The 27,675-nt window shown below is 41.4% G+C and overlaps 3 protein-coding genes across 4 annotated transcripts in view; 2 read left to right on the top strand and 1 right to left on the bottom strand.

Moving 5' to 3' along the window:
* LOC308410028 (GDP-Man:Man(3)GlcNAc(2)-PP-Dol alpha-1,2-mannosyltransferase-like) overlaps positions 1–27,675 on the top strand; it is a 115,369-nt gene that overhangs the window by 83,949 nt on the left and 3,745 nt on the right. The window contains exon 2 of one of the 2 annotated variants that reach the window (XM_080903100.1): positions 27,595–27,630. In XM_080903100.1, the coding sequence (XP_080759226.1) occupies positions 27,626–27,630 (5 nt within the window). In that variant the 5' untranslated portion in view covers positions 27,595–27,625. Of the gene's footprint in view, positions 1–27,549; positions 27,631–27,675 lie in introns of those variants that run through there. The other variant, XM_080903099.1, reaches the window with a different exon arrangement.
* Positions 514–6,539, top strand: cnot11 (CCR4-NOT transcription complex, subunit 11). Its single transcript, XM_080902543.1, has 7 exons — positions 514–1,465; positions 1,995–2,159; positions 2,353–2,505; positions 3,131–3,333; positions 4,077–4,279; positions 4,697–4,793; positions 5,137–6,539. Exons 1-7 carry the CDS (start codon positions 1,147–1,149, stop codon positions 5,332–5,334), a joined length of 1,338 nt encoding a protein of 445 aa, XP_080758669.1. The 5' UTR covers positions 514–1,146; the 3' UTR covers positions 5,335–6,539.
* Positions 6,676–20,358, bottom strand: lcp1 (lymphocyte cytosolic protein 1 (L-plastin)). The gene is made up of 16 exons (XM_080902542.1): positions 20,208–20,358; positions 14,367–14,462; positions 13,303–13,451; positions 13,058–13,181; positions 12,223–12,355; positions 11,750–11,831; positions 11,469–11,634; positions 11,093–11,235; positions 10,657–10,752; positions 9,479–9,674; positions 9,216–9,294; positions 8,984–9,098; positions 8,331–8,464; positions 7,966–8,086; positions 7,445–7,569; positions 6,676–7,342 (listed from the first exon to the last, which is right to left on the bottom strand). Exons 2-16 carry the CDS (start codon positions 14,428–14,430, stop codon positions 7,213–7,215), a joined length of 1,857 nt encoding a protein of 618 aa, XP_080758668.1. The 5' UTR covers positions 14,431–14,462; positions 20,208–20,358; the 3' UTR covers positions 6,676–7,212.

Raw genomic sequence — 27,675 nt, 5'->3', positions numbered from 1 at the left:
AGTTTCTTATAGGACCTTTGGTTTCTCTTTAGATCATCGCTTTCATTTTATTTCTCCCATCTCATTCTTCGGGATCTACCTGAAAGAACAGGCCTCAGGAGAAGCTTTCTCCTTTCCAAAGTGAACATGACTGAAAGCACAATGTTCTTTAAGTGAAAATACTAAATAAATGTCTTAACAATAAGCATGTACTACTGTTGGGTATTTATCAGACTGGACGGTAGAAACTGCGTACAGAAGAGTTAAGTTTTTTTTGTTGAAAGGTGAAGATAAGAAATAATAATTAAATGCGTATGCTCACAAGAACTGAGAATATTTAAAAAAAAAAATTATATATATATATATATATATATATATATATATATATATATATATATTTTTTTTTTTTTTTTTTTTTTTTTTTTCACAAACCTGCTTAAAGGTAAAAAAAGAAACGCAATGAAAGAACACTTTTAAGAGTGTATCGACAATTGTCATTTTATTTCGACAGGACAAAACGCCGGAAATGATAACGCGAGGACTGATCGGTAAAGGAAGAAGCTCTTTATCTAGTCGAAGCACTATTTTATGGTCAGCTGTAGCTTTTAAAGTGACTTTTATTGGATGACACCTCACGCTTTTCGAGTCTAAAATTGCTGCTTTCCTATAGATTACTTAAACGAGTTTATTTTAAGGGGGAAGTGAAACGCCACTGTACGAAACTACATTACCCGTAATGCAGCTCGGTATGACCGACGTACTGTCGTGAATTTAAACTGCTAATACGTCGGTCACCGACTCTCAACAGTCGTGAAAACACCTGGACAAACTTGGATGTTTCTATCGGTTAATGTTTTGTTAGTTTTTGTAAGACTGTTATGCAGTTTCAGCACCGGGCAGAGTGGAGTTTGTGGGGCGGATTATTCGACTGTGAAAATGCCGCTTTATGTCAGTTAGCGCCGCAATGCTAGTTAAGCTAACTTTTTGCTAACAACTCGTTTGATCATTTTCATTCTGTAGCTTTTCAGATTTGCTCTTCAAATATGAATTAAACGCACCCGGTTCGTTGCGAGGATGCTGTATTTGCTATATTAGCTATTTAAACAAACAAAAAAAATAGTCTTTTAACGGTTCCGCCCAAGCAGGAAAGATTCAGTTGAGGAAACCATGACACTCGCTCCGAAGGAACTGTCCAACCTGCTGAGCATCATCTCGGAAGAGGCTTGCACCAACTCCTTCGAAAGCCTCTCCACTCACTTTCATCATTACTTCGGGAAAGCGGAGCACTTCAGGGTCGGCTCGGTGTTGGTGATGCTTCTGCAGCAACCGGACCTGCTGCCCAGCTCCTCACAGCGGCTCATCGCCCTCTACCTGCTGTGGGAGATGTACCGCACCGAGCCACTGGCCGCTAACCCTTTCGCCGCTGTTTTCGCGCACCTGCTGAACCCCGCACCTGCCGGAGAGGAACAGGAGAAGGTGCTGTCCGGTAGGTCTCCGTGTGAAAATGCTTTTTCCTGACTTTGTTTATGTCACCGAGAAAGAAATCAGCCAGGCCTAAACGAGCAGGACATATAGCAGCAGCGAATAAGCTTTGATACAAAGTTGAGGTTTTCTCTGAAGCTAAACTCAATATTTGAGGGTTGTGCTTTTTTTTTTTTTGCTTTTTTTTTAAAGAGTCTAAGTCTTCGTGTTGTAACAGTGATGAACAATCAAGATTTTTGGCATCTTATACTCTAGAGTCTAGACACAAACGAGTGATGTCTCTGTGGCACATGATTGTGCTTTGAAGGACCACAGCCTTATGTAATGTTGTCCCTATCTGTTTGTCTGAAATGAGAAACAGTCTGTTTCTCATTTCAGACAAACTTGTTCAGTTCAGTTAAACATTTGCCCTCAGATCTTGCTGCCAGTGCAACACCCAGTTACACTGGCAGTCTCAGTGTGACTGTGTAACATGATGAATGAGGGCATCAGGGATTATGAAGTGTATGAAGTCTCCTGTGTTTGGTGTCCAGGCTTCCTGCCTCCCATCACCCAACCTGAGAAGTTCTTCCTGTCCCAACTGATGTTGGCACCTCCCAGGGATCTCTTCAAAAAGACACCCAGACAGGTGTCCTGCATGGATGTTGGCAACATGCCCCAGTCTGTAGACATCAGCGGGTTGCAGCTAGCGTTGGCAGGTCAGTACCCACTCACCCATAAATGATCTACTGACTGAAAGACTAGGTGTGACTGGTCAAAACTGTCACTTGTTTATACTGGTTTGTTTTAAAAGGCAATTTTTTTTCTTCTTTAATCTCTTTGCAGAGATTACTTTGTTTACTTTGTTTCTTTTATGTTTTAATTCACTGTTTCTGTCTCTTTGTTGTTTAGAGCGTCAGTCAGAGTTGCCCACTCAGAGTAAGGCCAGTTTCCCAAGCATTCTCAATGATCCAGACCCAGACTCATCCAACTCAGGATTCGACAGCTCTGTGGCCAACCAGATCATCGAGTCTCTGGTCACAGGCCCACGCCCTCCCCTGGAAAGTAAGTGTTATTGATGATTTGTTTGTTCATTTTTCAAAAAGGCTTTTGTTATGCAGAAAACCAAGAACATTAAAAGCAGGTCACCTCAGGTGTGTGTGTGTGTGTGTGTGTGTGTGTGTGTGTGTGTGTGTGTGTGTGCGTGCAAGCAACATGAAAAGAGTATGTCTTATCATCATGTTTCTCATCATCATGTTTCTCATCACTCGGCTGGTTATTCACTTCTAGCTTACAAGTCAGGAGCTGTGTGAATTAGGAGATCACAGATGAAAAACAAGTGAACGTTTTGCTTTGCTGGCAGTTTTGTGGGTTTTCAGCTGTCAAGTGCACATCTGACTTATGTTCATCCATAAGTCAGATGAAGCAGCATGGTCACACAAGAACCTGAGTAGTTTCACTAGTGTGTGCATCAGAGCTTCAGCTCTCTGCCGTGGTGTCCCAATATTACAGTTCATTGCTGTTCATATCCTGAGACACAATGCTTGGCTCTCTGAACACGAGATCACCTTTTAAAGCTGGCACACATGTAGCCATGGTTACTAGAGTAGACCGCCACCCATGAATAAAGCTACGTCTGAAACAGAACAGGATTATCACAAGTGTTTCAATATCGTTGTTTAATCCTCAGGTCACTTCCGCCCTGAGTTCATCCGGCCGCCGCCTCCTCTCCACGTGTGTGAGGACGAGCTGGCGTGGCTGAACCCCACCGAGCCAGATCACAGCATCCAGTGGGATCGCTCCATGTGTGTGAAGAACAGCACCGGCGTGGAGATCAAACGCATCATGTCCAAGGCCTTCAAGAGCCCGCTGTCTGCACAGCAGCAATCACAGGTGGGTCAGCCATTTAATGCTTCTCTTAAAGTCAGGCACTGCAATTCTATTTAAACTGAAACTATGGTGCTGCCACCAGCTGCCTTTGGAGTGCAACCAGATAAACCCAGAGAGGAATTTCAGGGTTAAAGTTGCTACTTCACAAAAGGAGAAAAGCACAAGACAAATATATTAAGACAAGACATTAAAACATGGTTTGAAAAGAGTCAGAATGTGAAATCAACAAGAATAAAATGGAATGATGTGGATTAATCAGAGGATAAAAATGGTAGTTTACAGCTGATTGATAGTGGGAGTTTATTTCTGTTTCTCCAGACACTGGAGGACAGTATGCATCTTTATACAAGATGGTAATTATTTATAATTAACCATCCAAACTTAACATCTTTTGTCTTACCATCACTCCCAGACCCAGAGAGCTTCGTTATACAGTCTGTTGTTACCGAGGATTAGCTCTGTGAACTAGCAATCTGTCCAGAGCATACCTCGCTTCTGACCCCAGGACAGCTGGGCTAGGCTCCAGCACCCCGTTGACCCTGAATTATGAAGAGAGGGTTTACAAGAGAAAGCATAAAATCTTTGTTTCCAGATGTGGAGCCAGTAATGGTTTAAACTTTTAATATTATTACATTATCAGAGGTAATATATTTATCATTTGTAGTTTTTTCCTCCTTCAGTGTATTTGAAATGCAGCGTGTAAATCTTTGCTTGTCAGTAACTCCCTGCATGCTCTGTCACTGCAGCTGCTGGCTGAGCTGGAGAAGGACCCGAAGCTGGTTTACCACATCGGTCTGTCTCCGGTGAAGCTGCCTGACCTGGTTGAGAACAACCCGCTGGTGGCCATCGAGATGCTGCTAAAGCTGATGCAGAGCAGCCAGATCACAGAATATTTCTCAGTGCTGGTCAACATGGACATGTCGCTGCACTCCATGGAGGTCGTCAACAGGTGGGGGCACGGAGCTGTGGAGCTGCTTACAGAAAAAGGCCAAATGTGTGATCTGAAAAAAAAAAAAGACAAAACAACCAAAGCCAGGACAATGATCAGAACACTGATGTCAGTGTGCTGAGGTTTGAAAAGTCAAACTAAAAATAAAGTTTTGTTTGTTTTTTAATCCAGTCTTCAAAAGATTTTCGAGGTTTTGTGGGGTTTGTGTCACTGGTTGCTTTTTAATCTGCGCTATGTGTGACTCGAGTAAAGCGGCCTCTCGTCAGTAAGCCCAGTTCTAGTCTCTAAACTAAACTCGGCTCACGCTATGACTCATTCAGAAGCTGACTGACTAAACTGGGTCTGTTTTAAGAGGTGTTAAAAGTTTCATTGTCAAAAGTGGAAATGTCACTCTTTGGGGGTTGTTTTTGTCCGCAGGTTGACCACAGCTGTGGATTTGCCTCCTGAGTTTATCCACCTCTACATCTCTAACTGCATCTCCACCTGTGAGCAAATCAAAGACAAATACATGCAGGTAGAGTACAACACGCAATGTAGTGATGCTTCTTCATATTTAATCATAATCCTTGAAAAAAAAAATCCATAAAAGAACAAAGAACTCCTCAAGTTTTGGAGCAGAAAGTCAGTATGTTGAACACACACACCCCTGCTAATAAGTACTAAATAACAGACTAATAAAACAGTAGAATGACTTGAGGACACAGACTATAGCTCAGACTTGTTGACAGGGCTGTACCGCACAGCTCACCCCACTCTGAATGAGAATCTTCTGAACTGGTTCAATGTGTTTTCCAGTAAATTGGAGACCATGCTTTGTGTGGTGTTATTAGGTATTAATCACACTTTCTTTCTTCCAGAATCGTCTGGTCCGTCTGGTCTGTGTCTTCCTGCAGTCGCTCATCCGGAACAAGATTATCAATGTTCAGGACCTCTTCATCGAGGTTCAGGCTTTCTGCATCGAGTTCAGCCGCATCCGCGAGGCCGCCGGCCTCTTCCGCCTCCTCAAGACTCTGGACACTGGAGAAAACCCCACTGAGGCCAAACCTGCCAAATAATACTCGTCATAGATGCTACACGGGCGGGACTGAAGCAGCGGCTAAACGAGGACGGTTTGCTCTAATGCACACTCGTAGTGTCCCTGTACATCACAGAAGGAGAAGACTGTGCAGCTCAGAGGAAATACTGTAAATATGTTATGAAGTCCTTCAAATTTGAGTCATTTCTCTATATGCTCATCTTCTACAGTCCAGGTCTGCCTGAAGGACAGCAGCATTTCCTTTTTTCCCAGTGCTCTCCCCTTTGGAAAATGAAACCTCCTGAGTTTGTTTCATTAAAGAGATCGTTTATTTGACTCGGTGTAGTTGTATTTTTGGATTGTTACATTTCTCTTGTCACTCACATCCCCCTGTGCTGCCTGCCTGCCATGGTGAGTACTTGAATGGCTGTGACACTCAAATCTTTTTATACAGACGGACACAGTATTTCCTGTAGACAGTTTAAAGACTCTAAATATATTCTACATTTTAAGAAAGAATATATCTGTTAAATATTAAGTTGTAGCTAAGAGTGAACATGGTGTCAGTCTAACTGCCAAAGAAGGCTAAAAACAACTTTTACTGATGTATCTGAACAGCAGCCACGATAACAGCTGGCTGATCCCACCGCTGCAGTTCTCCTTTAGCATTTACCACACACTGGTCTACTGCTTATGTTCATTTTTGGGAATTGCTGTACCGCCAGTTATTAATTTCACACCACAAGTGCTGAAAGCCTCAATGAAGGTAAGAGTTAAAGTGGGTCATGTAATGAAGAATGGGCGGCCAGGTGAGCAGCAAGTCTTAACACTGGCATCTAGTGTGTCAGGGTAATGGCAGTTGGAGCTTGTAACATTTTCCACTGAGATCAGGGAAAAACAAAACTGTTTTCTGAGTGAGAGCCAGGTGTGCATCCCACAGTGTCCATCACTATCACTATATAATCTATATAATCTTAGTGATTACCCCACTTAAATGTCAGGATGAAAAATAACAAAAGTAATAAAAAAATTGTTGGTTTATTGCTTGCAAACATCACATATAAACATTTTGATTTGTAATCAGATGGCTGTGTTACACTGATCACTTGTGGTTTCACAGAAATTTAAAAAATGAAATGGGAAATGTTGCAGCTCTGCATAGAAAATAAAACTCTTTGTGATATAATGTGGATTGTATGTATGCTCCGGCTAAGTCTTAGTGGAATTTTTTTTTTTTTTGCTAATGTTCGCAGTTAAAAGATTGAGGAAAAGTGGAAAATTAATACAGCAACAAAGATGGACATTTAATCTCCAATCAGCTGCCTTCAAAACCTTTCTTTTTTTTAGCAGACCATTTTTGTGCTTGTTTCCTGGTTGTACCTGTTTACTTGTCCTCTTCTGTGAGTTGTGGATCAGCTACTGTAACAGACACTGAAGCTAAAAGTCTGCAGTGAAACACTTTGAACTTTTTCCCCTTAGTTTATTTGCTGGAGGTAGAAATCTTTGTAGCTGACTTAAACACTTTGAAAATCAAGACTGGTACAGATCCTTTTTCTAATATTCATATTTTCATGTAAAAACTCATTTAAAGTCACACCTGTGACCTGTGTGATTTTAAAGCAACTCTTTAGGTGAGGTTTAACTTGACCCTTGGGATTATTTCAGCTTCTTGGGTTTGAATAAAACAGTTTTCTATTGTACATTTAAGAGAAACATGAGTGAAAGACATCAATCACCAGCAGATGTTACAAAATGTGTCCCACAGCCGTATTGCCATCATAAATCCAATATTTCTGGTCATTAAAAAGTTACAGTCTAAAGCCACAACTTGTGAGTGGAGCCTCTGCATTAGCAACTCATTTCCTTTGGCTGCTAGCCTTAGAGGTCCCCTCTTCACAGACAGGAAGTGATTGTGGTTTTAGGCCCTCAGGCCACGAGCCATGAGGCAGGCGAACACCGTCATCACCATCTTAGGCTTGACTTCCACCAAGTCCTCGGGGAGCGCATACACCCGAGCGCCAATCTTCCTGGACATGGAGATGGCGTACCTAAAGACACAGTAATTGTTGGATTAAATTCCTGCTGCTGGCGATGCAGAGACATTTCTGAACTGTTAAGTGATGAGAAGCTGTAAGAAGAGCTGTACGCACTTTGCGTTGTTGAGTTTCTCCTCGTCAGTCAGGTCTTCGGTCTTCAGCAGGTCGTACCGGATGGATCCAGGCTGGATGGTATCAATCAGGTCAAGAACCGGCATGCTGGTGCTGATGGACCGGTCCTAACCAACAACAACAGCAGAGTTAATGTAAATCTCTCATTGTTTAGTGTTACAGATGTGAAACTACACTGCTATGAGCCTGGTTGCCATCCAGAGTGTAACCAAAAACTCCCTGTTGGGTTTTTGTTCTTGTTTCACACAGAGGATAACCTGTTAAGCAGTTTCATCAAGGCCCAGTGTAACATAAACTTGGATTATTCTGAACCACAAAGCATGCAAAGCAACTCTAGCGAAGTTCAGCAATAAAGATCTGGAGCTGGAAAAAAGTAGAATAGGTTCCCTTTAAAGCCGTGATAAATCTGTGCACAGGAAGTGATGTAATCAAAACTTTGACACTGGAGCATTTAATTGGAGGCTAAGGAGGATTTCCATGTCCATACTGTCGAGGTGTGTTACCTTAAAGCTGGAGATTGTGGATTTTCCGGCCCTTGTCAGGTTGTCGTTAACCCAGGACACGATGGTCTCATCGATCACCTTTTGCCCATCGCCAAGGTCCTCCAAGATATTCAGGGTGTACCTGGGTGCACACACAGGTAGCTTAGAGATTCCTGAATCGGGCATTTCTAAGCAGACTAAGTTAAATAGTTTCTGGTTCCATACACCCTTCAGTGCATTACCACGCTTTCTTTAACAGCCAAACCCCCATTCAAATATCTGCGGATTTCATATCAGGTTAGAACAACAGCCCTCACAAATCAGAGCAATCAAAACAAGAAGATGAGACCAAAGAGATGTGAGAGGTGAGTGAAGTGAGGTTTTACCTCCTCATGAGCTGCCAGAGCAGAGCGAGGGTGAGGGTTCGATTCCCTTCGTTCAGATCCTGACCCGCAATGCCGACCAGAGAGAACTTGGCCTCCTTCTTTCCCAGCTCCACGGCGTAGTTACAGTTCTCCAGCTGGAACGCACAAACAAAGGCTCGGGTTCAGCACGGATATGTGGATGCTTGAAATCCCTAAAATATTTGATGTCCTGTTGTTTACAGCTGGACACAGGCCAGATCAGGTGAATCCTTTCACAGATATGTGTAATGTGTCATTACAACATGCATAGTATGTGTCGTAATGACAAACGTCATTACGACACATAACAAAAAAAAATTGTTTGTGAAAGATGTTTTCATTCCAATCATTGGCTGCTGTGAATGAATACAGAAATATTTCAAGAATTCATAGTGGGATCAGGAGAGCGAACATCATTGCAAATTTTGCATATAATATGAATGGAAATTTGAGCTTTCTAGAAAAGGCAACGTGGATTTGGTGCACAGTGTCAAATTTAATGAAAATGTTTTGGGGGTTTTCATATCCATCATAAATGGATGTCTTTCCCCTTGAAGAGTGAGATGAGAGTCCTTTGAAGAACTGACACAGAAAGAGCCATCGTGTGTGACTTGAACTGTGTTGAGCTGTTGTACCTTCTTCATGTTGCTGCTCAGTTTAGGGTAGGGAGGTTTGTTGACTCTGTCCCAGTCCACTGGTACTTTGATCTTCTCGTACAGCTGGAAGATCACCAAGGCGTCGTCGATGTCTCTGCAGCACAAACAAACACATCACGCTGCTTTGCTGTTGTAATCTGGAGAATGTGTTCATATTCTCAACATGCTGCATGTCAAAGAAGGACAGAGGAAGACCGGTGAGGTGTCTTACGCGTAGAGATGGTTGACACGAGGGTTGACTCCCAGTGAGTTCATCCAGTTCCTGAAGGTGCGCTCCTCTCTGGTTTCACCTGGAAACAAACAAACAAACAAAAAAAGTCTGCTATTAAACATCCATGGCAGGAAAACTAGGGCACAGAGATCGGGAAAGTTGGGAATCTCTCACATATGAATTAAGCCCGCTTTGAGTGCTCAGAAAGAGTAGAAAAGCGCTATATAAGAACCAGTCCATTTACCATTTACCATTTACATTACCTTCGATGGAGCTCCAGTCGATGTCCTGGTTCTCTGGCTTCTTCAGAGCCGGGTATTTGTTAAACAGATTGGCAACAAAAGCCAAGTTGAGTTTAGGGTTGCCGCGGACGACATCTGTGGGCATAACGAACTGTCTGCACCCGAGCCGGTCGGCCTGGTCCAGCATGAGCTCCGCTCGCTTCAGGTCGTCTTTCTCCTGCAGAGCGAGCAGCAAGGCCGACATTAGAATGTGAGAACCAAATCAGAGTTTCCTGCACTCAAAATAAGCATGTTTGGAAGAATCAGGTCCGTAGTCAACAAAGGTCTGCGCATATGTAGTTAAACTGTTCTTTTTTTTAAATTTAGCAATAAAACTAATTAATAAAGTTTGTATTTTACGTATTTGGAACGTCGCCTTTGGCTTCAAGGAATTTTATATGTTCTGATATTTTTTGTAGAACAAAGAATGAAAAATAGCATAATATAAATAATATATGCAAATGAGGCAGCAGTTTTTGTTTATATGGGCCCTGCTGATTCCCTCTGAGTCTTTATGAGCAATCAGGGGACAGTAACACTGACTGATGTGTGGGAACTTGTCATGGTCCCTGTGCCCCGCTGGTCGACCCTCTATTAGGCAATATGTTTGTGGTTTGTTTGCTCGCCCTCTCGCTCTCTCTCGCCGCGGCGACGCTCATTGCGGGCTCCCGCTGCTGGCCCACACACCTGCTCTCATCACCGCACCGGCCGCTGATCCCAGCTGATTACTGCACTACTTAAGATGGCGAGTCTGCACTAGTCTTCGCTGGATCGTTGAGCTATCAGCGTCAGTCAAACTTGTGTATCTGCCAACCTGTATCTTGAAAGCCCTTTGTTATTATCCCGCTAACCCGACCTTTTGTGTTTAGATCGTTTTTGGAACCGGATTCTGAGAGGAGTGACTGAGGAGGAGCTTTTGTACAGAAAGTGTGGAGCACCCTTCCCCCTAACCCTGTTTCCCACGGACCCTGGTGACCCGGACCCGTTTCCCCTGCACGTTGTATATAGCCACTTGGTGATTGTGTTCACTGTGAATAAATGCACTGTTCTTCGCTTAAAGGAATACCCTGGCCTGCGCCTGAGTCTCTTTCGGAAACCATATCAGAACTAGTCCTATAAATGGTCACTATGGCTATCAGATGCATGCTCGGGTGTCTTACCCTGAGTCCTGACATGTCAACGGCAATGGGGGGAATTCCCTCTTCGTCTCCTTTGGGTGCCACCTGGTTCAGCAGGTTGTAGTACGCCTTCGAATCCTGGAACAAACAGTTTGGAAAGGTTACCTTCTAGCAGCCAAACAAAAACTTCACACTGTAGAGAAGAAAAGGTCTTTAATGTGAGTCTGTCTGTAGTACGGTATCGATGAAAAATTGATGTTGGCTGATTTTACTGTCGTTTAAGAATAAAAGTGATCACAACTCGGCTACTCCAGTTCTTTTCTCCGTTTGGTCTGCGGGACTCTGAGAACACAGAGTTAGACTTACTTTTGCTGATGTTGTTTAAACCCAGCTTGTGTTTCTGGGCCTGAGACTGCTTATGCATTATACACATGGCCCCCAGATGTGTGTGTGTGTGTGTGTGTGTGTGTGTGATCACCTTGATGTCGTTGTTGAAGTTGTTGATCTTGCCACAGCCCGCCTCCTCCAGGTGATAGTTGGCCCAACGCAACAGCAGCTCCTCGGGGGAAAGTTTCATCAGATCCTCAAGACTCTCTCCATCCCGCAGCAGAGCGATCAGAGCTGCACGCATGTGTTTTCATTAAAAACATCCTCATGTGCATGGAGTGAGTATAGATTAGCTGGTAAGCAACTGAAAAGTAGCTGGTGGCTTTGGTTTTACTTTTGTCTTGAATACATGAATCTGATTCTCAGCAAGTAAATAATATCACTTCCAAAGTATTTTTTTAACATCTGTGGTCATTTTTTAGTCTATTTTTAGCTTTCATTGTATTCTAAATGAGAAACACACGCACCTTCATTCCTGCTGAGCTCAATGTCAGCGAACAGCCCGATCTTGATGACCTGCCACAGCAGACCCAGGACCAGGTGCTGCCTGCCCTCCTTCAGGTCCTCAGCTCCAATGTTCACCACATGGCAGCCAATGGCTGATGCAGAGTTCAGGGCCAGGTTCAGGTTCTCCTGTTAGATCAAGCAGTAAGATATCCCATGCACAGAGACTCTGTTAGACTGCTGATTGTGCACAGTGGTAGGTAAAGGAGATGAAAAGCGTTGCCAGAATCCAGGAGAGTCTCACCTGGATGGTGAAGGGTGTGAGCTTTTTCTTGTTGATTGTTCTCTCATCGATGGTGTCGGCTACAGACAGGTTGATCATTTTACTAACAAGAGAGGAAAAACATCCAGATTGATAACGGAACTGTTTTCTTTCCCCAATTCGAAAGTAGAACTGATAAAGGCTTTTTTTAAAATGTCCCTGAAGCTAAGATATCTCAGCAAAGAAGTACAGTACATTTAAGAGATCTAAAAATTATTACACAGTATCACAGTTGTCTTCTTTTTTGGAGTTGGATTTCTCATTTAAACTTTTAAATTTGCTCAAATTTTCAGTTTATAACCAACCAGTAAAGTTATTATAGCTATTTAAAACTGAAGTAATATCCAACCCAAGCACGTCTGTAAAAATTATGCAAACTGGGTCAACCCCTGTATGTAAAACCGTGATTTAAGTTTTCAGGAAGTCAGCTGTTGTTCCTGTGAAAGATAACGTACCAGAGAACGATCCCATCTCCCATGGCGGTGAACAGGTCGTTGGTGTTAGGATCCATGGGCAGAACATGTTTGCACTCTGGATCCTTCTCCAGAGCTTTATTGATCCAGTTCACAAAGGCTACCTTTTCCTCCTCTGCAGAACAAAAAAAGCAAATTAAAGTGAGCAGCTGGATGATCATCTGCATCGACCACGTGCAAAATATTAACAAAACTGATTGTTTGGTTTTTTTTGTTTCTTTTTATAAACATATGTGTGTCAGACTTTGGTGTCTGATTCATTCAGATGATTTCCTGAGGCAAGTTCAACAATGCACACATATAACAACAGATGTACTTTTTACTGACTCAGACTATTTGAATTTTCTATCGGTGGCCTCATTTATCCTGATGCATTTCATTCACACAGGTTAGCATCTCATATTGAATAATAGGTTTGTTTTATTGTTTACATAAACACTTTTAAGCTTGGTTGGCATCAAATCAAGTGAACTATTGATATGAAAACTCTCCAGTAATGTCTAATGTATTCAGATGGTTTGGGTGTGTGTGTGTTTCCATATCTTTGTGGGGACCAAAAATGAGAATGTTACTATGCTTACGGGAACCAACAGACCTTATGGAGTCAAAATGCCTGTCCCCACAAGGTTGAAGGCATTTTTGAGACTCAAAATGTGGTTTTAGTGTCAGGCTTACAGTTAGGTTATGGTTAGGTTTAGGCTAAGGGTTAGGGTTAGGCACTCATTTTTGATGGTTAGGGTAAGCGGCTAGAGAGAAAGCGTGATATCAATTTGATGGCCCTACTAAGATATGAAAACACGACTGTGTGTGTGCTGACCTGAGTAAGAGTGCTGAGTGCCAGTCTGCTCTGAGGTTCCTGCCACATTACAGATGCCCTCCTTCTTGGTGATTGCTTTCTTGAAGGTCTTTGCAACCTCTGCACTCTTTAGTCCATGGACAATCTGGAGATGGGAACAAGAAAGAAAGGTGAGAAATAATCATTTATGCAGTATGCATGAAGTGAGTGATCAACACACTATGTCTGCACTGTGTATTTGTCTGATCATTCTACAGTAAACTCACTTCAGTAAACTTATCAAAGTTGAGCTCTTCGCTGCTCTTGCTCAGCTCCTGGATCATCTCTCTGACTCTGTAGCCCGGCAGTGAAAGGTTGGCGGCCTTGAGGACAGCATCAAGCTCATCCTTGCTGATAATGCCGTCATTGTCCACATCTGGAGGAGGATGGAGGGGAAAGCACAACTTTAAAGAGGGTCCATTAAACTTTCCCTATAAAGTCTCATACAATGAAGACAGTAAAGGAACTCATGTGAGCCGCTCTGAATGGCTCAGGCACAGCTCTGTATGATGTCAGGTGGATATCCTTAATATGGTCATCTCAGGCACACAGCGGGTGGGTGGAGCTTCTGTGCGCCCAAATCATCTCCTCTTCAACTCCAACCAATCAGAAGAAAGATGGAGTGAAGCTAAAGTCATCATGCAAAGCTACTCTACTCTGCTCTATTCACTCTGCTAACGGCGCAGATTGCACACTACTCTCTAACACAATGTCCGGCCTGAAATATTAGTCATAGGTATTGTTTCATTATCTAACTTCATGTCCGGTGTGTAACTTCCTTCTCATCTCTGTGGCTGCACAGGCTGCTGAGATTACACATCATCCTTACTCAAATATTCAAAATGATATTAGTTTAACCTGTTGCTGTGTCTTCTTAGGGATCTCTTCCTTACATGGCATTTGTATTTATTTGAATGGTAACTGTATGAAATTTGGAATGATCAAATCTTTGTCATGAGAAGAAAGAAAAATACTATTAGAGGAAAGAACTATCAAAAGACAGCCAAGTCTGACTTTTCCCACTCACCCAGGACATTTTAAACACACTAACAGAGTCAAAGTCTTACATCTTTTGAGCACACCTTCAGAGATCCTCTGAACATCAGACTTTTAGTCACTTTAATTTTAAAACTGTGATTTTAAAACTGTATATACTGTATATTCTGTGTATTTATTATTTCACTCTTATTGCCTGTTCTTATTGTCCTTATCTTCAACGTTATGCTGCTCTGTTGTTTGTTAATTGCACCTTGGGGATAAATAAAGTCTTTCTGATTCTGATCTATCTTACCAATTTTAGTGAACGCTTCTCTAAGATCCTCCAGCTCCTCTGCAGTGATCGGTGGGGCGGCCATGTTGAAGCGTGAATCAGTAGAGGAACCTGAAACTGGCACAAGAGAAAAAACACAAGACATCCTTAAATTTAAAAGTCAAAGCCTGTCAGCACTGAGGAGCATGTAAGCAGGGACCATGTGGTGGAGAAAGAAAGAGGAAATTCAAAGATGGTATCCTGATTTTCTACTGTGAAGCAAACTGCTCAGTTCTCACTTCTGCCAGTGTAAAACTTCCTGCTTGTGCTTCACTTCCTGCCTGACAGACAAAAGCCTCTCTGTTCATTACTGCTGCGTGTGTAATAAGATCAGAGCACTCTGAGGTCCCCCAGGTAACCTTTAACCACCCACAGTCAAGTCACAAGTACACACAAATTCTTTGCCAAAAGAGGAAACAGCACAGTGATGCTCTGGTTCACAAAAACCCTGTTTAGTAACCAGAATCTTTTCATTCACATTAAGCTGCGTCTGCATTTGTAGATGGCGGTTGTCTAGTCGACATTCAAGCCTCCAGTTTTGTAATTACCACCTCATCATATGTCAATCAAAAGTATCCTTTGCTCTCATTGGTGGTTGCATCAGCTGCTCACCTTGAAGCTGAACTTGGAAACGGCCTATTTTTGTTTCACTCTGTATCCCTGACACCCTGCAGTCTCCAGTCGACACAACACTGCTGGTCTCTTCCTGTGTGGACGTCTCTGAAGAACATTTCTAGAAACACGGTCCCTCTAACAACCCATGCAATAAATAAAGGGTCTACCCAAAGCTGTGCAACAACAACAAGTCTCACTCTATGGGGTGGTACTTTTTAATTGCTGAGAATCTTTTGAGGTACTGAGTGTAGCCACTGGTTTAGCAGCAGCTACCATCGCTTCAGTAAATCAAGGAATCGCTCTATGCATCTCTGTTAGTCTAGCTTGATGACTGTTTATGTTGTTTGGACATAAATCAAATGGATTAGGGTCGTCTCATTTTGACGGTATTTTCTCTGCTGCTAGGCAATCAGTGGGCGGAGCCATCACCCCTACTACTGGGCATCAAAAGAGGTTCTTATGCTAAAAGATTTGTGATGTAACAGAAAATTCAGATGATTGCAGTTTAGAGCCAAAGAGAATTAGCTCAGAGACCACAGCAACCAAAGCTGCAGCTGTCTGAGAATTTACATTTCTGGGTGTTATCATTACTGATTTGATTTATAGTCAAAGACGACGTTACCCTGTTTGAATCTGTGATAAACGATGAACCACAATTTAAGCTAGTGATTAAATTAAGAAGAATTAAACTAATTTATTTAGTTTTTGAGAGCTGATGAAGAGATCAAGAGATGGATGGATCGATGGCATGTTCAAACTCTGTCTAGCTTTCATTTGGGGACAAACATCCACCAGGAACTGGAGACAGAGATCAGCAAACAGAAACTCTCACACCATGTTGTTGCATGCAAAAATGCTGCAGTAGAGCTAATGATGTTTTATGTGTAAGCTGACTCTCAGCTGCTGAAGGCACATTTTGCTCCTTGGATGTAGAAGTTTTAGTTCTGAGGACTGCTGGGAGCCCATCAACCTCAGCCTTTCAGCCTCTGTCTAAAACAGCTTCTTGGACGCAACAACACAGTCAGGTTTTACTCCTTAAGATGTTCTTTACTCACAAAAAAGTTGAAATTCACAGAGAGGAACTGAGCAACTGAAGATGTGATCGATGATCTCAGTTCAGTGGGGAAGTTTGAGGTCACATCGCAAATGAGGCAGAGCAGTGCCAAACTTCAGACTGCAAGTGTGGAAACTTTGACTATTTGTAACATTTACTTCTGATGCTGTAATGTGACAGAAGGTCCTTTATTTCACCGTTCTGCCAGTTTTGGTTTAACACTCTAGATACAGATTTATTTATTCATGTACTATTTATGCCACCGAGTAAACCTAATGTTTCCAGTGTCCCTTAGGCAACACAGAGACTAAATGAACAGAAATCATTGCATTATATTCTCCTTGCACTATCATGCGTTGCATTTTTAAAGAACGCGATTTAACTGGAGCGCTGTCGATTTTTGCAGCCAAACAGTCACGTTGACAATGACCACATGTGTTCATGACCTGTTTCTTTTTTGCTTATTAGAAAGGAAAAAGCAGCAGATAAGGAAGAGTGAAGCAGTTCTGAGTAGCTGCCAATCACATGACACACAGGACGTTCTATTTCAGTCTGTCATGATTCACTCCGAGCATTTGTCGACTTCAGATCCTTTTTTGGCAGTCGAATGTGAAGAGAAACACAAAGTAACATTTAAGACAAAAGGAGGAACGGGGGTACAACAGATTTACAGGGAAGACGGTTTGATGATGACTTTAAAATTTATGACTTTATTAATGAAATTGTTGGATGAAAAGCAACCTGATGTAAGGGATGATAAGAAAAGGCAAATTGCTGTAAAATGCATATCGATTTATTAGATGGTGTCGCAGTATAAAGAGAAGTGTCTCAGCCTGCGTTTCCATGTTATGCAATTGAAGGATACTGATGAAAGATAAGTAACTGATTGCAGACAGCTGTAAGGTAATGACGAAATACTTTGTTTAAAATGACTGTTGTAAAATTACCTGTTATACCAATGTTAATGAGGGGCAGCCAATTAAAAGAAAGCTGCCTTAAAAAGAGTAAAGTTAGCTGATTCCAGGTGATCTATCCAAGATAGGATAAATAAAGACGCAGCTAATATTGGTATGAGTCAGAATATGTAAATGTGTAAAAACACCCAAACTTCTTCTCCTTTCTTTTTCCCCATGAATGCTAAAACCGCTAAAGCTAACCCCACTGAGCTACAAGTGAAGAAAAAAAATAAAGAAAGACTTAATGATGCACATTTGTGGATCAGATCCATAGAGATGACAGGTTACAGATGTATGAATCATTTGGATTGAACTGTGCAGGTTACAGTAAATGTTTCTCAGCCTCAAGTGGGCAACAGTGAAATGTCCTTCATGGAGGGCCAGACTGGGTTTTGTTTAATTGTTTGTAAAGAGTGAGAATAGGTGTAGGAGATGATTAGCTCCTTTCTGCAGCAGCCCTTTGGACTTGGAAGCAAGGCACTCAGATACACTAATAAAAAGATTCCTCGCCCGCAATGAACATGAAACAATAAATATGAGAACAATGCAACTGAAATATAAGGTTAATTTATTCAAATAATTCATGATTAAGGAAAATGTGCCTGGTGTAAACTGCATTTGTACCAATCAAGTAAATTTCATTTGGGCAGATTCCATTAAATGTAACATTTCACATTTACTTGTGTAACTAAATTATTTGGGAAACTTACATGTAATTAAATTAGTTAGCAATAAACACAGCCTGAAGTCAGCAATAGATAGATCTATAGATACTTACATAATGTTACAGCAGCATGATAAAGGATAAAAAATAGTGCAGTCTAAGATATACAAAGATAAACAACATAGTTGGATAAATGTGCCACAAGCACCCAAAAAGGGCCTTATAAGGGCTTTATACTGTTAGATTATTTATACTATTAAATTTGGGCAGATTCTTTTTCTTTTTTTCGAGCGTGGGTGAATGACAAACGCAAGACTCAACCACTGGCAAACATTAGCTGCTGCTAGTATGTCTGCTCTGGCACTCTTATTTTGATTTTGGAGCCAAATTCACCATGCGCACACATGTAAGCTTTTCATATCTTTTAGGTACGAGAATTAGCTTTGAGCCACTGAAAATCAAGCGGCCTGTTAGACAGCAGCCAGAAGTCAGAAGCAGAAATGAAACTCCGCTCAGCAAAAGTACGGGTCTTAACACTTTTAATGTGCTAAAAGTCTTGCAATGGGTCATGGAAATGAAATGACTCAGTCTGGCCTTTATGGTGCAAAGTGTCGCTGAGCTCTTCTGCACTGATGCTCTTCCATGATCTGCCTCAAACTATCTCTGTGGCAAGAAGTTCCAGTTTCTTTTCACAGTTTTATTTTTAGAGATTTTTTAGATCAACTATTTCTGATTTAGCATCTGCATGCATGAGTTCTCCTTTTGTTGCTAATATTGTTTTCCTTCTGAAAACTTTAACCGCCTTAAAAACAGGGTTTACGGTTCACATGGTTTAACTTTCTCATGTACATGGGTCATGAGTCTGTGTGTATTTCACCTTTTCCCAGCACTGCTTTGTATCTTGACTCTGGCTAACACCTGGACTAAACAGCATTTATAATAAAACAACAACAACAAAAATATTAAAATCTAAAGTTACTTACACATGAATGTTGTGTCTGAAATCTCTTAGTGTAATTTCTAACATAGTTAAAATAGTGAAGTGTTGCTGAAGCTTTGATGATTTAGGATTACTAAATATGTCCCCAGCGAGAGGCGGGGCATGCACTAGCCAAGTCATCAGCCTGTCAGCCTGTCAGAAGCAATCAGACAACCACGCTCACATTCACACCTACACCCCAATATGCACGTCTCTGAACCCAAAACGAACCCACGCAGACATGAGGAGAACGTGCAAGCTCCACGCTGAGAGGCCCCAGCTGGGATTTGTACCAGTTCTTCTGCTGTGAGGTGACCCTGCACCACTGCGCCACCTGATATTAAAACAATCTAACTGTAAAGATTTCCACCTTCCACTTTGAAAATAATCGGAGAACATGCCACCAAAGCTCTGCACGCTGCTATGGTGAGCTGGCGTCATTACAGAGAAAAGCGTGGGGGGAAAACATGATGCAAACAGGCCATTTTAGTGTGTTCTATGTGTTAAAGCGAGGGCGGTATGTTTCCTCACCGCAGCATCGCATATCCCATGCTTCGTGCATGCTGTCATTTGTTTAACAAAGCCTCACACCACAGGAAACGCTTTTACACCTATGTTTCTCCTCATTTCCATTCGGCCTCTTAATGGCCTGCAGCGGCACGATCTAAAACATGCAACACTAGCAAGCGTCAACAATTTCCTGCACTGAATGTGCACGTGTTGCTTCATCTGTTGGCAAGCATCCTGTTTCATCAGAATATTGCATGATTGACAAGTAAAATCAAATAGCAAAGTAGTGTAGCAGAAGTATTATTATTTGGTAAACATGAGTACAAGTACTTTAAAAAGCTGCAAAAAGCACAAAGAAAGAGGGCCGTCTCAAAGCATCATGGCCCCGATCTCATCTCTTAGTGCGCATCGTCCAAGCGGCTCTGAGTTAACTGTATCCACAGCTTAGCATCTTCTCCAATCATAAAGTATTAATCGCTTGTCCTGAGATGATCTCTAGATTTCTGCCCACCCATTGCTACCTTAAAGGGATTTTTTTGCAGTTGAAGTTTGAAAACCGCAAACTTCCTTTTTCAGCTCTCTGCACTGTTCCTCTCCCCCATGCAGGCCTCACTCTGCTTCTAACTGCTCTTATTGTTTAATTTATGTGTGGCAGGTGTTAAATGATTAAAGGCAACATGCACGCTGTAAACAAGGCGTTTAGGTTTGGAGCAAACAAGGTTTGGAGTTTTGTGCTGTTGGTTTCTAAAGCAGGGCAGGCTTTAATGAATACAGCAGCAAAACTGAGCTGCAGTCAAGAAAGATCCAGCTTCAGTACTAAAATCAATGGCTGTGCAGCTATATATGCGATAATACATCATTACAAAGATGTCCTGCAGAGATGTCCTTTATCTCTCGGTCTTTCTTGCTCTCTCTCTCTATCTTTTAATATTTAATATCTATTAAATATTAAAAAGAAAAATCTGAGTCTTTCTCTCACCCTGCAGTTACGCCTTCAGGAAATACCTACGTGGATTAGAAGCCACCTGCCCTCTACCTTCTTTACCTGAGAGACGTAGTGAGGAAGCTGATCTCTGGGCTCGGAGGGTTACACTTGTCGTCTGTCTTTATCTCTTTCGTCCTCAGTCGGTTCTTCTGGCTGCTGTGCCGCTCACTGCTTTTCAGACAGCGCACTGAGTTGGGACCGAAAGCAGGGCAACGACGCATCTATTCAAATCTAAGAGGAAGGAAGTGACATGCAACACTTGAAACTAGAAACAGGAATGAAAGGCGTTTTTTGTCTTTATATGGCAATGCGCGGTGGCTACAAGTCAAGGTGACCCCCCACCGCTAAAGGTTTGAAGCTTCTTTTACAGTTTTTGAGCAGTCGCCGTGGACGTTTAGGTGTCGCAGGACTCCAGTGGTATCATTTAAAACATTGTGACATCAAAAAGAAGGTGTTAGTTAAAAGAAACAAATTCAATAGATGAATCAATACTGAAGAAATGTGGGCAAGTAGTTTTTCTCCGTCACCTTATATCATTTAGTATCTACTTATTTAATCTGCAGTTTCATTTTTATTTGGATATAATTGTGGTTGTTAGTGTTGTTGTTGTTGTTAGATAAAGCAAGGAGGGAAGCTGAGAGGCAGGTAAAGACAAAAAGTAGAGAAAGACTACTAACAGAGAGCTGGAGTTACAGAGAGCCATGCACGGAGGAACAGTTAGGTAAACTACAGCTGTGCTGTGAAAAAGAATATTTTCATGCCCACCTGTAAAAAACTAAGTGTGGCATTAATGCTTCCATAGAAACTAAGAGGGTAAGTATCAAGTGCAGTTAATTAAACGACGATCAAAAAGTGTGAGCACCTCTAAAAAGCAGAGGTTGTGGCAGTTTGCAGGTCTGGAGTAGTTAAGTGCAGGGGTGTGTCAGCACAGTGCATCAACCTTCCCAAAGTTCCAGCAAATTCCCTCCAAAGTCAGACTGTGCAATTCTCAGAGAACCTGCAAAAATACACAACAAAAAACAATGTCAGACTTTAAAGACTGCAGCTAGCAAGCTAATGTTAAAGTTCATGATGGCACAATTAGAAAAAGACTGAACAAATATGACTTGTTTGGAAGGTTTGCCAGGAGAGAGTCTCAGCTCTCTAAAAAGTACATCTCAGCACAAACCACAAAGACATCTGGAACAATGTCCTTTGGATAGATGAGACCAAAGTGAAGATGTTTGACCATAAAGCACAGCACTGTATTTGGAGAAACCCAAACACAGTTAATAAGCACAAACACCTCATACCAGCTGTCAAACACGGTGGTGGGGGGGTCATGATTTGGTCACAGGACCTGGGCACATTGGTGTCACTGAGTCACCGCGAACTATTCGAGAGTCAAATGTGTGACCATCTATCTGATCTCTAATGATCCCAAGCACACCCATCAAATCTACAATAGAATGGCTGAAAAAGAAAGGAATTGAGCTTGTGTAATGGCGGAGTCAAAGTCCAGACCTCAGTCTGACTGAAATCTTGTGGTAGAAACTCAAGAGAGCAGTGCGCAGACAAAAAACCTCAAACTTCAACAAAGTGAAACAACATTACAAAGAAAATGGACCAAAATGACTCCACAATAATGTGAGATACCAGCAAGTCATAGAGAAAAGATTACTTCTAATTATTGTACTTAGTGCACTTTGTTTTTCACAGGATTGCTCAGAGTCCTCTGAAAGCTCTCTTTTTTACGACATTATACAGTACTGTGCAAAAGTCTTGAGCCACCCCTCACTTTTTTATAAAAGGGAAAATAGGTGCAGTGATTTATGGAAACGTGCAATTGTATCCTTGTAACTACCTGAAAGTCCATATTTGGCATGGCCACCTTTATTCTTCAGCAAAGCCTGAAAACTCATAGGTAAGCTACTAAGTAATTTGTGTAATCTCTAAAGGTTGATTCTGTTCATCTGGATGTAGCATTTTCAGTGGGAGAAACGTTTTGTCACTCATCCAAGTGACTTCTTCAGTCTCAGCTGACTGCAGGTTTCTCCAACCTTATAAACAGTACATTTGCATAATGACTGAAACCAGCCCACTGAAGGAACGATGGGCTGGGAGGTCAGTTCCTTCATCATAATTATGCAAATTCTCATGACCACTGATCAAAGCCCACTGATCAATGGCCATGAGTACCATTCACAGAGAGTTGGGGAATGGCTGCAATCACAGCATTGTACGATGGCGAAACATGTACCCTTAGGCCCCCTCCTCGATTCAGAGATGGTCTTTCCCTTTTCATGTAAATGGCCTCCTTGACTCTGCGCTCAAACCAGCAGGAGGGGAGGAACAGGGAGGAACGCTGGTTTGAGCGCTGAGTCAAGGAGGCCACGTCCAGATGAACAGAATCAACCTTTGGAGATTTACTTACCTGGATGATTGAGCATGCATCAAGATAATTTGTGTAATAGTTTGAACCAAATATTAAAAATATGGATTCATCACTCCACTAGCCCACTGACTGCGTTACCCCTGAATGTGTGGTTTGTTATCTAATTGTGAAAACAGCTGGTTGATCCTGGTTGTTCCTACGGGTCACTTAAGCAAAGTAGTGCCGTGTAGTAGCTATTTGTAGCTGTGCCCATAGAGGGATGTTCTTACAAAAACACTTTCCAAAGAGCCCACATGCTGCCACCCACTGGACTCCTGGTGACCACTTGACTGTTTCCATCTATTTTAAGATGTGACTAATTACAAACAGAACTGGAGTACATAATATGTCCACTAAAGTGTTTTTGCATAACTTAACTAACATGCCATTTTAAGCCTTAGTGTGTTATTCTGCTAGGCTAGGTTCTTAGCAACTCAGGACTATAGTAAATGCTAACTAAATCATATTTTTAATGTTTCTCAAACTTTTAATAATGTTCTGGTGATAAAAATGATAGAATTACTGTTGGTGATCCCTAAGCCTGGCCACACTGTTACAGAAGCTTATCTGTTTGGCTTATTGCCATAGTAACTTTAAGGGCACTATATCTGATTTAGTTACCAGCACTACTTTCCTTGATAGATGTTATTACCTGGTTATAGGTCAATCAATGGTATTCTGCACTCTCATTGGTAGTCACTTCAATTATTTAACCATTAGTTAGTTATTATTAACCTCTGGTTCTCTTCCACAGTGTGTCTTTTGTCTTTTTCCTTCCCACTGTCACCACATGCTTGTTCAAAGGGGTTCATATGATTGTTGGGTTTTTCTCTGTATTATTGTAAGACCTTTACCTTATAATACAAAGCACCTGTTGTTGTGATTTGACTGCTGCTGTTATAAATACATACGTTTTTTTCAATGGACAAATTGTCAAGTGGAAAACTCTCTTGAAAAAAGAAATGGCCTGCTGTTGGCTGTGGTCACCAGAGGAATACAAAAGAGGAACAGAGCACATTCTCACATACATAAATCTTCCTTTTAAAAAAACAAAACAAAAAAAAACAAATGTCGTTGTCTAAATTCAAACCAAAACTGCTGAATCACTTAGTGCTGCTCAAATCTGGTCTGAGCAGCATTAAGTGGATCATTTCAAGTCGTCTGGTGAGTCAGTGACATCCAACCCAAAATGGAGCATCACATGGTAATGATGTCAGGTCAACATCTGGCTGGTGTTGAAGAAAAGAAAGAAGTGATAGATGATCAATGTTAAATTGTGTTGTAATAACTGCATTTTCTGCAGCCATGTGTAATTTTTTTAAAGTAGACTCTTGGATGCGTAAATAACAGGAAGTGCACCGCGCAATATCTGTGTCTAAACTCTGAGCACGTTCTGTTCCTCTTTCTCAACATACCTTTATTTTTATTTTACCCTTTCATATCAGAGAAGACACCAATGAAATAAATAGCATTAATGAGTCACTTTTATTTAATGTCCCAGTAAGCGATGAAGCTTTTCCTGCCTTGACATGTCAGAACAGCTGCTATGAAAAGGCTGTTTGTGTTTAGATGCACATTTATTAATACACATTTTCAGTTCATACATGGAATGAAGATCAGCCAAAGTATCAGATCCATATGGAGCAACAAAGAAACTGTGACCTTTCTCATGTCAGAGAAACTAAACTGGACAGGACAGTTAGTGCCACCTGCTGCTTGTCTCAAGGAAACAGCTGGTGTCAACACGAAGGCAAAGAAAAAGGTTTTAATGAGCTCATTTCTTTCATTTCTCAATAGATGAGATACATTTATAAATCATAAATTAACTGCAAGGCTTTGAAATTTCACATATTTACAGATCCTAAGTCACAAGTAATTTTTGCATTTGTATAAATGTACAACCTGGTTTTGCTTGTTCACAGGCTGCAGTGCAGGAGGGGCACAGTAAGTGTTGGTTTTTGATCACTGTGGGGTGCACACAGCTGGTATTTTTGAATCTACTCAAGCATGAGCGACATTGCTTTTTGTCTCCTACATGGCAGCAGGTGCTTTGACACCTCTGAATGTGAGTGGGGCAGGTTTGAGGGGATCCGTCAGGCAGCAGGTTTACACCCGCGTCCGGGAGCAGCCCTCGGGCCACATTTGCACCCTTCTCACAAACAGAGTCACTGAGGGCTTCCACTACAAACTACTGCAAACACCCTACCCCCACTCCTCCAAAGAACAAAAAACTCAAAGTCAAGTGTCATTGCAATGTGTCGCTTCCTGTTATCCTGATCTGAGAAGGTGTCGGTTGCTAGTAACTAACTAAAGTTGCTGTTTTGCTAAATTATAATTGCAAAGATGCTCGGCTCGGACCCCAGAGATTTTACCTACAGGAAAAATCACCAACATAAACTATTGATTAATCATGTTTTGTTAATTGGGGTACTATTTACTAAATGTTTATCAAAAAAGGCTAATTTGCATCATATAATATGGACTGATCTTGGATAAACATGCAGCGAACCAACAGAGACTCATAGTCCATAACCAGGAATAGTCCTAACCTTTGTGCTGTTTGTGCTTCCAGCTTACATCATGACGTTGTATTTACACTAATATTCTGATGGATTTGAATACTGCACCTTTCATAAGTAGGCCCAGACTACTTCACCCACCAGGGAGTCAAATTTGTTCACGGTGCCCCAAATTAACACTTTATATTGTAAAATGAACAATATGTGTTTGATTAATAGTCTATATTTGCCTTATCTGACTTAAAAGCTCCCTCTTATCTCATCACCACCACCATCACACTGGGATTCCCCTGGAAATGTCTCAGAGTAAGCCTACTGAACCTCTTCAGTAGAGGCACTTCATGTTTCTAACAAGTTTTATGAAGCCTGTGTCGCCTCAGGTCTGACCTCGCTAGAAAAATTTGGACTTTCAGGCACAATATCCCATTGCCTGTTAGTATCACATTAGCAACTCTTTGCTACATTCAGAACGTACTCTACACCCAGCTGGTAAACACTAATATGCATTCATAATCAACTGACAGTTCATACTACATACTACAGTTGTAGGTGAAGACACTGGTTTCTCTTTAAGACATTCTGTTCAGCCTGTAGTAGTGTCAGATTTTATACACAGGTTGTTTTCATGTAAGATCTAAACCTGGAAGGTAACAAGTATCGTACGACTTCCAGGACTCTGATTATAAATATCAAAAACCATATACTGATTTAAATTTGATATCTCCCTTTCCAGGTTGGCTCCTTGTGCATCTCTTGACCACTTTCATTTTAGCTGCACTCGTGGGCTTCAAACTTGCGCAGCATGGAAACATGGGTTTCTTTTGCAAACTGACCCAGTTCAGTGTGGAGGAGCATCACTGGTAATGAGACTGAGATCTCTGGCTTGAATCCTGAAAACTAAAAAGTCTGCAGTGGCCAGAAGGAAGCAGAACAAGTCAGAAGCATGACTGGGAGCATATAGGGAGAGATGATCAGTGTGAGATTCTACTACTGTATGATCCTGAAGCACCTACAGCAGAACGCTGTGAATTTTATGGTCCTCCAATAATAATAATGTAAGATAAATGTGAAATCATTAAAGCAGTAGATTAGTGAAAGCATTACATTCCTTCACACAAAGCAACAAAACACAGAAACACAGCATGTTTCCTGTGTCAACAGCAGGTACCTATTATCCATTATATAATCATACAGTATGATTGTCACCAGATTGGTTCATATTTTTTCTACAGACACAGGAAGACGCTCCTGGTTTTGAATGCAAAACCCAATCAAATCTGTGTTTCCTCCCTTGAGATGCTCTGGCAGGCCTTTACTGCTTCTCTGTCTGCTTGTTTGAAGGTTTTGTTCTTAATCAAGGGAGAAATTCTCCAATCATCCCCTTTAGCTGTCTTCTGTGCTCTTTCGCACCTTTTGGAGTTGCTGAGTTAGCCTGTTCAGAATCAGAGTCAGAAATATTTTGTTAATCCCAGAGGAAACAGCATGGTCACAGTTGTTCCACAACAGTAAGAAGAGTAAGAAATATTATTTGCAATAGTGATAAGTTAAAGTATCAATATTATATATAATACATTATACTATAGAATAGCTTTAATGTCTCTAATGTCTCTAAATCTCTGCCTAAATAAATAAATAAATCTGGGTAAATTCCCAGATGATTCCAGATGACCCCCCTTACCCCCCTGGAAATTACACCCCTGGCATTGATACTCCAATCAATACTCTAAAATCAAGTTCAATATATAGCCCACTGAATTTTGTAAATAATTAATTTTTGGGGTAAATTAAAAAATACAAATCAAACACACACTATGAAATTTGTGTGCTGTAACATCTACTAAAAAAAATCTCTCTTTTGATCTAACAAATTATTGTAGAAATAACTGTAGAATGAGTAATCACAGTGATTTAGTGGTCATTAAATTGTGTTCAGAATTTAAAAATACTGATTTATATTTATATTTATCCGGTCTACATAAGCTGCCTTTCTAAGTTAAAAGTATTGGTATTGTTATTGCCAATACTAGCCCTGTAGTTACTTGGTATTGGATCGATTCTAACCTCTGCAGTATCGCACAGCACTACCGACTGCTCTCCCAGCTTTAATGAAACTTTGAAGTGTATCATAAACAGGAAAATGATATTAGCCTTCAGAATAAAAGTTGTGCCTAACTCCTGCACCTAACAAATTTCCAACAGGTGCGACTTTTACTTTGAAGGACAACTTTAATGGTTTCTCGTTTGCGGGCACTCTTCACAGTTTCCCTCAGGGAGAAGCGAGTCCCTCTTTACTCACAAAATATGAACTCAAAGTTCACCACCCAGTGTTTAATGGTACATTCATTATACCCGCGCAAACTCCCCTCCTCTGACCTCCGTTGCTACTCAGGAAAGTCACGTGTCGATGACGTGTACGTAAACAAAGGCTGAACCAATCACAGTCGGTGAACTCCGGCAGCTGACAGTTACTTCCGCTAGTGTCACGGAGTTGTGTTGTCAAAATGGGACACGACAACCACCACTTATCTCTGTGTTTTTGCGATTTAATGAGGTATGTGTTGCTTTATTTGCAGTTCAGTGATAAAATGGTGTACAA

The sequence above is a fragment of the Rhamphochromis sp. 'chilingali' genome, assembly GCF_963969265.1.
Source record: "Rhamphochromis sp. 'chilingali' genome assembly, chromosome: 14".
NCBI classification, from domain to species: Eukaryota; Metazoa; Chordata; class Actinopteri; order Cichliformes; family Cichlidae; genus Rhamphochromis; species Rhamphochromis sp. 'chilingali'.
This window is presented reverse-complemented; position numbering and strand designations above follow the sequence as displayed.

What these genes read in the sequence shown, in the direction of transcription:
- cnot11 (XM_080902543.1), top strand. Translation starts at nt 1,147, where the DNA reads ATGACACTCGCTCCGAAGGAACTGTCCAACCTGCTGAGCATCATCTCG. An exon ending in CTGCACAGCAGCAATCACAG is followed by an intron (nt 3,334 to 4,076) that starts GTGGGTCAGCCA and finishes CTGTCACTGCAG; the next exon opens with CTGCTGGCTGAGCTGGAGAA. An exon ending in TCCATGGAGGTCGTCAACAG is followed by an intron (nt 4,280 to 4,696) that starts GTGGGGGCACGG and finishes TTTTGTCCGCAG; the next exon opens with GTTGACCACAGCTGTGGATT.
- lcp1 (XM_080902542.1), bottom strand. Translation starts at nt 14,430, where the DNA reads ATGGCCGCCCCACCGATCACTGCAGAGGAGCTGGAGGATCTTAGAGAA. An exon ending in AGAAGCGTTCACTAAAATTG is followed by an intron (nt 13,452 to 14,366) that starts GTAAGATAGATC and finishes ATCCTCCTCCAG; the next exon opens with ATGTGGACAATGACGGCATT. An exon ending in GGAGATGGGATCGTTCTCTG is followed by an intron (nt 11,832 to 12,222) that starts GTACGTTATCTT and finishes CTCTCTTGTTAG; the next exon opens with TAAAATGATCAACCTGTCTG.